The 14424-nt window shown below is 38.0% G+C and overlaps 2 protein-coding genes across 2 annotated transcripts in view; one reads left to right on the forward strand and one right to left on the reverse strand.

Moving 5' to 3' along the window:
- Positions 1-468, reverse strand: part of LOC126199313 (mediator of RNA polymerase II transcription subunit 13) — a 206667-nt gene extending 206199 nt beyond the window's left edge. The window contains exon 1 of the mRNA XM_049936150.1: positions 330-468. Within this exon, the coding sequence (XP_049792107.1) occupies positions 330-398 (69 nt within the window). The 5' untranslated portion in view covers positions 399-468. The remainder of the gene's footprint in view (positions 1-329) is intronic.
- LOC126199318 (39S ribosomal protein L50, mitochondrial) lies at positions 439-13064 on the forward strand. The gene is made up of 5 exons (XM_049936162.1): positions 439-685; positions 827-927; positions 1011-1225; positions 1470-1589; positions 12839-13064. Exons 1-5 carry the CDS (start codon positions 527-529, stop codon positions 12952-12954), a joined length of 711 nt encoding a protein of 236 aa, XP_049792119.1. The 5' UTR covers positions 439-526; the 3' UTR covers positions 12955-13064.
- The last annotated feature ends 1360 nt before the right edge of the window (positions 13065-14424 follow it).

A 14424-nucleotide genomic window follows, 5' to 3' on the forward strand; every position in this document is an offset into this window, starting at 1 on the left:
ATATAAGCAGTAAGTGTATCGCTCGTATCGGAGTCTCATACTTTGTTATCAGTAACAAATGCACATGTAAATGACAAATTGGGGCAATGTACCAAAAAGGTGCGAATTGCGTACTCAAGTACCGGGCTACACGAAGCGTGACACTATAGACAGATGAAACTTCACTGTCCTCATTTCCTACTACGTTTTTAAAATGTTTCAAATTTTGATAAGAAAATTATGCATATTACTAAAATAACGTTTCCATGTGAAACAATAACTCAAATTACACAGTAATAATTTGACTTCAATTTCTTAATGAAACAGGAACACTTATGAAATCAACTTACCAGTGCAAAGAAATTCGTGTGGCAGTCCTCCAAACTTGCGCCGTTTGTTTGATGATTCAAATGCGTCATGATTTCTCCATCGTTTTATATTTCGTTTAAATCACCAACCACACGGATAGCCTACTCAGAACCACATAAAATCTGATAATATACACGTACCGTCTGAAGGGTTTTTACGTTCCAATGGCGACTGTAAAATGGCGGATGGGAAACAACAAGCGCAGAGACTCTGTGATTTCTATTGGCTTGTTATGGTCACATGGTATACATGTAACTGTATCATGGCAGCGCTCGCGAGGCATGGGCTGATGAAAGGGGACGAAATTAAATATAGCTTTGGAAATGTGATGTGTATGGTAGGTAGTAATATTTACGTATGGTTATTGAGAGATATGTAATACATTTACCGAGTGAAAACTGTGTGGTAGCCCCTTTGTAATCGATGTCCGAGACATGTTGAAAGAATTGTGTATGTAAACAAACTGTTTTGCTTTTAGTTTATAGCTAGCAAAAAGCTTCTGGCCTCCAAAAATAAGAAGAAAGAGGGGCCTAGAGCTAGAACAATTGAATCGACAGGGGAATCTCTTGCTTCACGAGGGTACTCATTGACACACGATGAATATTTATCATCTCGTTACAGATAGAGCAGTTTGATGATGTCTATCGAATGACTATCTTTAGGTTCGCGCGGCCACAGAAACAGTACATCCCAGAAGGTGACATTAAGAAAAAAATTGACGATATCTGTAAGTCAGTATGGCAAGATAAGAAACAAATCTTGAAACACAGCAATCCAGTAGCAGATTCAGAATTTAAGTTCAGATTGTTGGCAAAATGCTACCAAGAATTCCAACACGGAGTGCCTAATTCACTCTTGCATACAATAGAGTCACTTGGTAAGTAACTAATTATGTAAAAAAAAAAACTGTAATAGAATTTTGTGAGGCCTGCTTTTGCAAAGTTTTATGTTCCTTAACATCAAGTTGCAAAACTGAGATTGCACATTTTTGTGATTTTAAAGGGGGCCTTTCTAAAACATTGAGAAATGAAACAGTCATGTTTTCCAGTAATGTTAGTTTTAGAGCTTTTATAAGCCTATTATGCACTGTTAGTAAATGAGATTTTGTATGTTGTTTGCAGATGATGTAATAAATTTCTATGAAACACCTGTAGATGTGACTATTCCATTTGATACGTTGAAAAAGGTGGAGCTGCCAGAGAACCTTCATATACAGTATGAATATCACAGATTTCACCCAGGTGATCAACATTTATACAACTATTCTGACTTTGTTACTGAATACAGGTTATGTATGGACTAAGAACTGAATTTCAATTTTTGGAAAATATTCTTTACTGAAATACTTCTATTATAATGAGAGAATTACTTAACAAAGAGGTTTGTATGGAGCACAGAAAATGTTCTGAAGTGAATAGATGTACAGCTTTATTCAGTTTTGTAAATACAAATATGCCCAAGCAGTTTCTTTGCTATAAGCACTCCATTTGAGTTAAATGTTAGAAGTAGCCTACCATCTGTGGGGAAAGTGGTGCATAGACCGCTTGTGTGGGAAAATTGTGGTGAGATAATGTCAGCAAGAATGGGGCATATGAAGCATCGATAAATTTATTACTATGTGCTGCCAGGTCCTGGATTTCCTATTCCCAGCATGATAGTTTTCAAATAATGTGTTCTCATCACCAATCAAAAAGTTTTGTTTCTGCAATTTAGTTTTCTTAGTTATTCTTGCTCATTTATATGATATTTCAATATACATTACGCGCAAAAAAGTGTAGCAGTGAGGAGAGGGGAGGAAACAGACTGGAATTTCATCGCTTGAGAGAGTATGTAATGAAATTTCAGTTAGTATCAAAGATGAGTCAAATTTACAAAGAACTTTGCAGTATGAGCACTTCTCTGGCCTGGGTATATGCACTGATTTAGTTGGAAAGGTTATCATAAAGATGTTGCATACTCTTCTGAAGGCAAGTTGGCCTACAACTGTTTAAATGAGCCTTGATATTTAGGATAATGGCACTGGGATGAAGTTGTACTGGAGATAGAGCTGAGGATCTTGCTGGCCATAAGATTATCTCAACATTATGCAGATATTATGGTATATGGATAATTTTTACTTATGGACCGACTGACAGCAACTGAATAAAACACAATTTTAGTGCCACACTAAAATTGTGTTTTTTTCAGTTCCTGTCAGATGGTCCATAGGTGAAAATTATCAATATACCGTAATATTACACGCAACTGAGAAAGACAGGACTACAAAAGTTGAAAATATCATGCAGATACTTCACAGAAACCTGTGGTGTTGGTGGACGAAGATTGTTGTGTTGAGAAACAACGGCACACTACAGTCATGTGAGATGCAATTCAGGAGAACACAGGATGTCATTGACCTACTGATGTGCTGTCAAGATTTCCTTCACTCCCTACCAGCCATTATCTGAAGTCTACAAGTGGCTCTTCACACTTATGATGCTGGTAGTAACCCTACTGTGCCTCTCCAAAACATTATAAGAATGAGACCTCTCACCAGGTCACCTCCATACTTGCCGGTGACATTCAACCGGGGTAGTGCAGAAACACAATTTATCACTGAACATAAGATGGTACAGTTCATCAGCAGTTTTTGCTTCCTGGTCTTTACACGACTCCAGACACAGCCCTTTGTTTTGAGCTGTTATGTTAACAGCATCTTATGCATGGGTGGTAATTCCCTAGTCCAGCTGCTGATACTCTGCAGCTAATGGTGGGCCATGACGTAGAATGTTGCAGGGCGTCAGTTACTTGTTCTCATACACTGAGCGAGGTGACTCAGTGGTTAGCACTTGATTCGGGAGGACAATGCTACAAATCTGTGTCTGGCAAACCAGATTTAGGCTTTCCATTATTTCCCTAAATTGCTTTATGCAAATGCTTAGATAGTTCCATTGAAAACGTCCAGTTTCCTTCCCCATCCATGAAACATTCTGAGCGTGTGCTTTGTCTTTAATAAAGGGATTTTAAAATCTAATCTCCCTCCCTCCTTGGGATGACAGGTGCACAAGTGAAGGAATTAACACTTGCTTTTTGCACAATATTGTGATCCTCTCTTGAGGTGGGTTAGATGCAGTTGATGGGAACCTAGTTGTCAAAGGTGCTTTTTTTCATGTTCCCATGCATTCTAACATCAGCTCACTGTCATGTCCTAATTCCGCACAGATATGGATATTGCACACCCATCCGGCCAAATGTAGATTTCCACAGTGGGGCCATTCAAACTGTGTGAAATACTAGTACGCGGCCTCTTATAAATCGTATCAGGCCAGATAACAGCACTAAACATGAACAACACTCGGGCACTCTGGTGTCCGTTCTACGTGCCACATACAACTGCCAATCTAATTGTTTAAATTCATTTAACTGCCTGCTGATGGTGTGTGTGTGTGTGTGTGTGTGTGTGTGTGTGTGTGTGTGTGTGTGTGTGTAGATGCACACACATGTACGTACATACAAAGTTACATTGATGTCTGACCATGGCCATGTCTTCCGGGTGCTTTACTTTTTTTGTCAGGCAGTGTGTTTAGATTTACTAGCTTGGCAAGTGACTATCACAGATTGGTTCCTGGGTGCTCACTGAACAAGGATTATACACTTGTACTGCTTGGAATTTGACTTGCACTCCCCACCCCTAAAACACACACACACACACACACACACACACACACACACACACACACACACACATTCTCTGTCCGAATAGTTTGTTACCATTGATCTCATTTACAAGAGCTTGGTTAGTGCAAATGATCTTCTGTGTCACAGTTTCGTTAGGCTGTGTGTTCAGAATTGTTTAACACTTTAAGCAATAGTGCATATTCACATTGTGCCTTTATACTCCACAACCTGTATGTGAAATTGTGTAATATTGTAGTGTAATTTGGCGTCTTGCCAATTCAAAGATTCTCCAGAATGACAATTGTTTGTAGAGATAGGTATGATTCTGTGTTTACCACCACTTTCAATTATCTGATCCTCTTCAGTACCATAAAATTATTTACAGAAGCCTACATGAAGATAATCAGAAACCAGTAGTAAATAAATACTTTTTGTCAGTAGCTCTTGACAGTATTGGAATATCTCTCACTTCAAATATTTATGAGGTATGAGATACCACCTGCACAAAATATGCTATTCTGGTCAGTGTGTAATGCACTTGTGGAAGATAATTATGTATTTTTCTTCTCTTGTTAGAACTTAATGCTCTTAACAAGACAAAAATATTTGCAGTAGTTGCTGACGTTGTTTATGAGACATAACTAGAGTTCCCAGAATGAGATTTTCACTCTGCAGCAGAGTGTGCGCTGATATGAAACTTCCTGGCAGATTAAAACTGTGTGCCCGACCGAGACTCGAACTTGGGACCTTTGCCTTTCGTGGGCAAGTGCTCTACCATCGGAGCTACCGAAGCACAACTCACGCCTGGTCTCACAGCTTTACTTCTGCCAGTATCTCGTCTCCTACCTTCCAAACTTTACAGAAGCTCTCCTGCGAACCATGCAGAACTAGCACTCCTGAATTCTGGAAACATCCCCCAGGCTGTGGCTAAGCCATGCCTCTGCAATATCCTTTCTTTCAGGAGTGCTATTTCTGCATGATTCGCAGGAGAGCTTCTGTAAAGTTTGGAAGGTAGGAGACGAGATACTGGCAGAAGTAAAGCTGTGAGACCGGGTGTGAGTCGTGCTTCGGTAGCTCTGATGGTAGAGCACTTGCCCGCGAAAGGCAAAGGTCCCGAGTTCGAGTCTCGGTCGGGCACACAGTTTTAATCTGCCAGGAAGTTTCATAACTAGAGTTAATAGTGGTTTGTAAAAATGTATGGGAATATGAGATATAATGGAAAGATTGGCCAAGTTGAGAGTAAAGCAAATGGGATGCTTGGGTTTATTGACAGGTTAATTGCAAATGGAATTTATTTGAAAAAGAAATTGCTTATGAGACACTTGTTGCCTATAGTGGAGTATTGCTCAAGTGAGTGGAATTCATATCAGGTTGAAGTTTCATGGAACTTTGCAAAGCACTGAAAATTCTCATATGGCCAGTTTTGAGGAAAAACAGCTATCACATTGCAGAAACCTACTTGGAAAATTCCAAAATCTAATTTTCAGGCCAAAATTTATAAATATTTGTTGATTGTCTGCATATGACTTGCGTAAAGATTTTAGAACTGCTACAAACCTACGAATTCTATTTGGAGTGAATTCAAGATGGAGAACAATAATAAGCCTTTATAGGTGATATTTTTGAGAAGTGTTCAAATTAATTTGAACCAGGTATTTGCCTGAGCATCGCCTACAAATCTTTCATTTTACTTACCTGTGTGCTGCTCATTGAATCATCTATTTGTTGAGTTACAGTGTATCTTTTTTATAGATATTTGTATTATATTTATTTAAATTGAGAATCAGCTGTCAGTCTTCCCAGAAAGCGCAAATAAAATATTTTGTGCTATTGTCAACTCTGCATAGATAAGTGACTTAGTAGAACAGTCTCATGTAATTCATTCATGTAGTGATCATTAATATTCAGAAATACTGTCCAAATTCAAATCTCAAACTACTGCAAATATGAGTAATATTGATATTAGGGTCAGTGATGTTGAAAAACAGCTAACATAATTAAAATTTAACAAATCTCTAGGGCCTGCTAGAATCCAGATTAGATTCTGTATAGAGTTTGCGGTTATGTTAGGTCCCTTTTTGGATTAAAAGTTATCAACAGTGCTTTGTAAACTGTAAAACCAACCTGCAGATCAGTACCTATGTTATGACAAGGGCCAAGATTTGTAGGTTTTTATGAAATGGATTTCAGCTCTTTATTTTCTTGAAATTGCCTTTTTTTTAATTCAGGTAAACTATTTTAGCCTTTTTGGAATAAATGTAGAAAATTTTATTACAACTTTGATATGGTTATTCTCATTCTTTGTGAAAAATAAAACAATTAGATATTCCTTATATCAGTACTCGAAAAAAGCATAAAAATTTGAGATATTTACCCTTCCTATAATTATTTTCTCTGTTTTATAATATTTAAAAATGACTTTTACTGAATATTTATTTTGTGTGTCACTTTCATAAAAACACACACTTGAGACCACAGTAACTAACAAGAAATTTTATCTTTCATTCTGATATTGTTATACACAATTAACCTCATTTCTAAGTTTTGAAAGTGAAACATTCTCTCTCAGTACATTTTTATAGACTGAAAAAGATCCCTCCACAGCACTAGATGTCAGTGGTGCATATTTCATCATCATAATGGCTCATGGTCCCCAACACACTCCACCTTTAAACTCTCCACCTCGTCCTCCCATAATGGCGGACACTTTCTGCATGTCCAGGATTCCTCAGAATAATAGTCCTTAGTTTAGTGGAACATGCTGTACCCATTGAATGAGATATTTCCTCCAGATACTTTTGCCCTTAGAGATCACATTATAGCATCTTTCAGTGGCAGAGATGCGGAATCCAGGCATTGAATTTCAACAGACAGATGTTGAATGTGAGCTTTTAAAAATGACAATGATGCAACATTTTTGCTATTCTTAAGGGCTCTCTTGGCTTTTTTCAGTAAACGCTGATTCACTACTGTATAAGTCTTTGACTGGTAGTGTTTGTCATTGTGTAACACTGCTAAGACCCAGGTGTGCCAGTGTGTAAGTAGGGATTCAGATGGGTGGTAGACTGTGTGGAGCTATTAGCTTAAATAACTGAATGCAGTTAGGAGCTTTGAGAAATACTTTGTTAACAGAGGGAATGGTACTATTAACATCAGGAAAATTATATCTCATTTCCTGTGCTAGGTGGTGCTTATTGTGGGCAAGGCAGGAGCAATGGGATAGAATTCTTTCTATGACAGTATTTTTTCATTGTTGTTCCCACTTTATTATAAGCAGCTCAGTCTGTCACCAATAGCTAAAAATTCTCAATCCTACTATCTCCTGGCCGTAGGATGTCTACGGCATCCCTGACAATGCACACTACAATACTGTGATTCATGTTCTCCAGTTCTTTGCATCAGAGTAGAGGGGCTTTACTCGTGCCGTGGAATCTTATTTCCCCGCCATGACACTAGCTATAAATCTGCCACATCTGTCAGTGGTCTTGTTGACTGAAAACCTAATATAGTGGTCACCAATGCCTGTTTTAATACTGGTAATAGCCTTTTCACACACTTGTTCGAAATAATAATTGCACAATTTTCATTCATCTGGTGTACTGTGGCCAGTGATACTAACCATGAAGCCTTTAAAAGTAGGATTCTTTGGCACATTCTTTGGCATGTCAGCGTATACTAAAGCCTCACACAAGTCTGGATTAATACTTCTGTACACTCCACTCCTTGTCATAGAGCGAGGTGGCGCAGTGGTTAGACACTGGACTCTCATTCGGGAGGACGACGGTTCAATCCCGCGTCTGGCCATCCTGATTTAGGTTTTCCGTGATTTCCCTAAATCGCTCCAGGCAAATGCCAGGATGGTTCCTTTCAAAGGGCACGGCCGACTTCCTTCCCCGTCCTTCCCTAATCCGATGAGACCGATGACCTTGCTGTTTGGTCTCCTTCCCCAAAACCAACCAACCAATCTATTGTCTGTTCTGCACAACCTTCGTATTGAAATAATTGTGACATTTTTTGTGGCTTACCAAAAATTGAAACAAACAACACTAAGAATATGGCAGTAACTAAAAAATAAGAATGTGAACATGTAAAATGTCAACTTGAGTAGTATACGCACATCAGTAAACTAAATTTCAATTTAAAAAATCCAAGTAAAGAAGACCAGGAAGAAGATTGGTAGGTAAAATGAATGATAAAAATCACCTTACAATGGTTAAAACTAACACTTACTATCTCTGCTTCTAAAAGTCCTGTGTTCTATATTGATATTCATGACATGCTCTACACATTATTAAGTAATGACAAATGTAATGTGGTGGGTTAAATCATTTTAACCCTTATCCATGAAGATGGTCCATGACTGAAACCAGTTATCATTGAGTTTATAATAAAAGCAGATGATGGTCAACCATGCATTTTATACAAAAATAGATTCAGATACCATGGATTTGTTCCTTTGATATACGTCTTCATTGTCAGACAGCATTTAAGTAGCAGCTGGTTTGTCCCAATGCAATGCTATGATGACATCTTCTCAAAACCACAATTTGGAAACAGTGCATCACATACCATATTTATTTTGGTGCAGGATATATTTCTTATATAACTTCCAAACTACAAAAATAGTAGACTTAAGTGTCACTGGTGCAGCAGTGTGCTGACACTTTATTGAGTTATAAAGATAAGCAACATTGTGCCATGCACATTGTTGATTTCAGTGTAGTGTATAAATATATGTATTGCGTAGTTTCTTAAAATGTGAAAATTCACATTCATCATTATCATTTTGAACAGTTTCTGCGAGTTGGTGTATCTTTCTTTGGTTGTAATGAGGATCTCACATTTATTTAAATTAAATTTCATTCCATATTCTCTCACAGTTTCTTCCAAGCATCCAGCTGTTCTTGAATCTTCTCCTCCCTGTTCCTCCAAATCATCAAGTCATCCATGAACACCATTGCTTTCATCTAGCCTTTTCCATCTATGTTAGTCTTTATCTCGGCAAGGCCACAATGAAAGGGAGAGGTGACAATGCAGTTCCCTGTTTCACATGCTGTGTTTGCTGGTCCTTTCATTTCCCACTTTCACACAACTCAGACTTACACTGTGCATCTTCTCCAGTCTTCATGTTGTTTCTTTTTCCACTCTCTTCTTTTGTAGTGCTTCCCGGGCTTTTCTTCTACAGACACTGTCAAATGCCTTTTCCATATTGAGAAAGGCTATCACGAGGTATTCCCAAAATTCATAGTGGTGCTGCTAGAGCAGTCTCGCCGCAAACATGAAGTCAACAGTTGACCTCCCAGGTCTGAAGCCATTTGTTCCTCTTTTAACTTGTTGTTGATACTTTTTCAGATTCTGCTTTCCAGTATGTTTTCGTGTACATTGGCACAGTGTGGTATCAGTGTGACTCCTCTGTAGTTTCCACAATCCTTCCTACTCCCTTTCTTGAATATAGGGATAATAGTGCCATCTTCCAATCTTCTGAAGTCTTTCTCTCAATCCACACCACTCTCATCATACCGATACAGCCAATACAGGCTGTTTACCACTCCCCCCCCCCCCCCCACCAGCTTCAATATTTCGACACTTACTTCGTCATCCCTGGTGCATTTCATGCTATCCATCCAGTGCCATTTCCATTTATTCCACTGTCAATAAAAAAAAGCCAGTAACCAACCTTATAATTCATAATACCCAGATCAGTAATCATCAACCTGGTGCGCCATGTTGAAAACAGAAGTAATCAGGTTGTATCTTCCATCAAAACAGTCATTAGATTCAGTGACTCTCATTTGCTACCACATATTATCACCCGATTGGCTACAAAAATTATAATGAATTGCTAACACCAGCATGACTGGAAAAGCTTCAGTACACTACAAGTACACTTCAGTCCACATTTTCCAATTTGGCCAGCTCACAACCATATTTGTCAGCTTTCGACCTAACCTATAGTATAGGCTATGTTACAGATCAGTCTGTCACCACAGCCTGTATTCCAAAAAATAATATAGACACAAAAAAATTGTCATTGATATTGATCTGTTCTCTTTCTGTTTGCACACATCTGATGTCACATGCAGCAACACCATTATATCACAGGGTAAAGCAGACATCCTTTGTGGTAGGTTAAGTTGATGTCCCTCTCCCCAGTGGACATCTGTCCGTGGTCATAAGAAGTAAGGTAAAACAGATCCGACCATCCAACCTCCCAGGAGTGAACTAAACAAGAAAAATCTGGAGCTTTCTCAATTCTGTCAGAACTACTGCACCATCTCCAACAATATCAAACAAGTTGGGACTGACAGATAGTGACCAGTGCAACTGCAGAACATCAGAACAAACACTAAGAGCACATTTTGCATGACTGCCCAAAAAGTAAATTCATCATTATCTGAAAAGACTTCGTAAATGCAGCACCTGCAGCAATTAATTGGTTGGAGTCTTTGGATATCCAAGTATAATAAAAAAAAAATGGATATCTGAACTTCTTTTAGCTACTGCCTGTTCTCCAGCTTTCTTTATTACCTAGACATACATACTTACATACAAAGGGTGACTACAGTTAAAGTTCCAGTTACAAAATGGTGTTAAAAAATAAAAGAAAGAAAAACAGAAAAAATGCTGGTCAGAATGAAGTCAAATTTGAATTGAATATATTCAGAGAAGGGGGAAATGTTATGGAAACAAAAAAATTAATGAAAATTTTCTCACCAGATGGTGCTGTAAGCATTGTAATGTAAATGGGTTCAGCTATAAATAACAGATGAATCGTAATACAACAGTTATGAGCAAGTTGCACATTAAACTAACAATCCTGTGCAGTGTGCATGACCAGACAAGTTGGACATTCGACAGTTGTGGCAATGTTATTTAAGTAAGACCGACCACCACTGCAAGGTCATATCAAATCGGATGGGAAAAATCAGTTTTCAACTGTCCTGAGGCCAAAAACTGCATAAAAAACAACAATGACATCAGTTTTTAATTGTTCTGAGGGCAAAAACCGAATAAGAAGCAGCAATGAAAAAGTTATGTGGATGGCCACGCTGTAGGGAAATGGTGACTTATAGTTCTAGCAATTCCAAAATGCCTCTGCAGCAGTTATTGCACTATCTTGCATAAAAATAATCCTACCCACACATCCACCCTGTTGAGCTGGAATGACATTGGTGCACATAAGACTCTTAATACCATTTATCAATGACGATACAGGTAACAAGGACCCACCTCCTCAAAAAAAATGTGGTGCCACAATAAACAATGGTATCATCACACACCACACAGTTATCTTTGTGGAATGAAGCACCAGCTGATATCCAAGTGGATTTTCAGCTGCCCATATTTTGCAATTCTGTGTATTATGACTTGTCCTTTGAGATGGAAATGGGTTTCGTCTGTGAAGAGAAAGTTCCATGGCCATTCTGTTATTGTCCACTTCCCTGCAAGCAAGAAATTCTGAAGCAGATGTGTGTCTTACTGGTAGCAACTCCTGAATATGTATAATTTTGTATGGATAGCAATGCAGGATGTTTCATAGAATTTTATGCACCATAGTTACAGGCATGTCCAAAGTTCGGGCAATTCTCCATGCACGGCACCTTTGCACGCCACCGCTTGACCTCTCTTGCAATGCTGTGACCACATTTTCTACTGATGCCAGATATATTGTTTTCATCCCTATGTCACATGTTGTACTTGTCTTTTTGAATTTTGTAATTATTTTCTCCAGACTCTTGGCAGACATTGAACCAATGCCTTCTTTCGTACCCTTGAGTGTTAGGAACTTCTGCAGAGCTACTGGCACATAGTTACTGTAGCTACTGGCACACAATCACTGTTTTTTTAAAAAGAGTTTTACTAGTAGTATGCAATCTGGCATTGAGACAGTTGTGCTGAGTGTCTCAGGCTCAAATTAAGGAACAGTCATGTATCCCACATCTTTTATTTTCCATATTGTACCACTTAAAATTTTCATTAAAGTAATTTTTTTCCATAACATTTGCCCCTTCTTTGATGATATTTCGTTCAAATTCAACCTCATTCTCATCATTACTTTAGTTACAATCACCCTGCATACGGCTGTATCTGCTTGTCCTATTCACATCATTTTATCTTACCTTATATCGTCTTAATACTCTGTAGTTGCAAAATATGACTCTGTAAGCTAAATAGATAAGTAAACTTGTTTCATTATGCCATTTGATACAAGTATTATGAGTATGAACCATTTGACAATATTACATGCTTCTCTATGTACTATCATTTTTCGTAATCGATGTTCTGATGTTTTGAACGTTTCAAAATAGAAAGGACTTTACTTCTTGGGCAACTCATCCCTTGTTGGTGTTGGTATGGACATACAATTGTAATGAATAAAGTAAATAACCTGCTGTGATGTATATTTCATTCAGTTACACACTCTAAAATGGCAGAAACCTTTTCTTAAATTCTTTTGAGTACTTTTCTAGTATAATATATATTCCACCCTGTTTTGTGTGATGAATATTTCAGGAGAAAGTGACTCTACTGTTGTCATTTATTTCTTACTGACTGTTTAAGACTTATCATTGTTTTCTGTAGAAATACTAATAGAAGTATTTCATATCCAATTATTACAAAACTGTTACAATTTGGGAGGGAGATTTTAAGCAGCAGCTAACGCAGTAAAAATGAAGCAAGAGGAGGTAATGTGGAGAACAGATGTAGAATCATTGGATAAAATTGAAACAGTGACCTAGAAAAAAATGAATGTTATGAGTGTCATTGAGTAATATTTTTATGCTGTATAGATTGCTGTTAATAATAATGATTCATGAACTTTCTGTTACAGAAACAGACACCATGTTTGGCGGTGTAAGCGCATTTCCATTAAGCTCAACTATAGTTACTGGGCTCAGATATAAGAAGAAATACAAAGGTCACATTGCTAAACCAAATTGGATGTGATTATTGGATGAACTATGACTTTTTTTTTTTAGTAAAGAGCATTAAATATTTAAACTGCATTATTTGTCAAACCGCCAAGTGATGCAATAAAATATTGTTTGTAAATATTTTATACTGTTTTGTGATGTGTATTAACATTTGGAGATATTGGGGTAAGGCGGCATCTGTAATTACGTGAGGCAGTTTCGGCATTTTTTCGATTCCACATGCCCACCTTGTGAGGTGTGAGATTTGGATCGGTGCCTCCCATCCTCCTCCCCCCGCCCCCACAACCTCATGTGAGATTTTTCAGAATACATATTTTTAGTGTAAATATGTTAATCTGTGCTTAATTGCATTGGATTTATTTAAAGAACATAATTTGCATAATTATTTTTATCTCAGAGTAGTTGATGCTAGTATTTAAGACACAACGTAGACTAGAATCACAGTGAGGAAATAGAACAATAAAATGCTTATGTAAAAGGAACTACAAAAATTCATTAAACAATATTCATTCTACTTCAGTCCACGGCGATACATGTGGTCTCGAGAATGACTACTGGAACCAACATGTCCATGTAATTTTCAATAAGATTATCTGCTCCTTCAACCTTGCACTGATTTAGTCACTTTAAACCATTGTCACTTGCACACAGAAGCTCACTAGAAAGAGGTGTTTAGCATACCTTATTGAAGAATTTCAGAGTAGCACGGGCCTTTTGCTCTGCTGCTTCTCTTAGGAGCTGTTCAAGCTCATGCTGAACGTACAGCATCAAATCTTCCTTTTTCGAGAACTTCTGCTTCACTGCTTTCCATAACTTTGTAACTTCTTCGTTTCAGCACTTCTTCATTTTGTGGACATGTCGTTTCACGTATGCAACATAATAATCATGCTAACTTGTTATGAGTGAGTGACAGTGTTGAGTGAGCCGTCGAGTAATGAAACGTTTATGGGCGGGACCTGTCTATGCGTCACTACCATCCAGCTCATACAGTGCAGCTTTCATTGAGGCTCACGTTTGGATGGTCGGTAGCGGCTAAACAATCGAAGAGCTACTGTGCTACTTTGTGGCAGTCACAAACTGTGATGAATATTATTGTGCATGATATAGCCATATTTTAGTGGAGACACATGTTTTACATAATTTAAGCCAGTTTTTTCAGCAATTTTACACTATTTCTTGTGGAAAGAAAAACTTGTGTGGTATTTCCCAGTACTTCACCTCTCCCCCAAGTGAGACTGGGTGAGATTTGGGTCAACCCTATCCCCTCAAAACGCCTCACGTAATTTGTGGTTGCCCCTTAAACTGTAAGTTATTTACTCATATGACAATCCTTATTTAGGTTTTCTGTGATTTCTCTAAACTACTTCAGGCAGATGCCAAGATGGATCCATTGAAAGGCCACAGCTGATTTCCTTCCACATCCTTTAACCATTCAGATCTCGTGCTCCATCTCAAATGACCTCGGTGTCGATGGGACATTACA

This window comes from Schistocerca nitens, chromosome 1 (genome assembly GCF_023898315.1).
Source record: "Schistocerca nitens isolate TAMUIC-IGC-003100 chromosome 1, iqSchNite1.1, whole genome shotgun sequence".
Taxonomy (NCBI): Eukaryota; Metazoa; Arthropoda; class Insecta; order Orthoptera; family Acrididae; genus Schistocerca; species Schistocerca nitens.

What these genes read in the sequence shown, in the direction of transcription:
- LOC126199318 (XM_049936162.1), top strand. Translation starts at nt 527, where the DNA reads ATGGCGGATGGGAAACAACAAGCGCAGAGACTCTGTGATTTCTATTGG. An exon ending in GCATACAATAGAGTCACTTG is followed by an intron (nt 1,226 to 1,469) that starts GTAAGTAACTAA and finishes TGTTGTTTGCAG; the next exon opens with ATGATGTAATAAATTTCTAT. An exon ending in ATATCACAGATTTCACCCAG is followed by an intron (nt 1,590 to 12,838) that starts GTGATCAACATT and finishes TTTCTGTTACAG; the next exon opens with AAACAGACACCATGTTTGGC.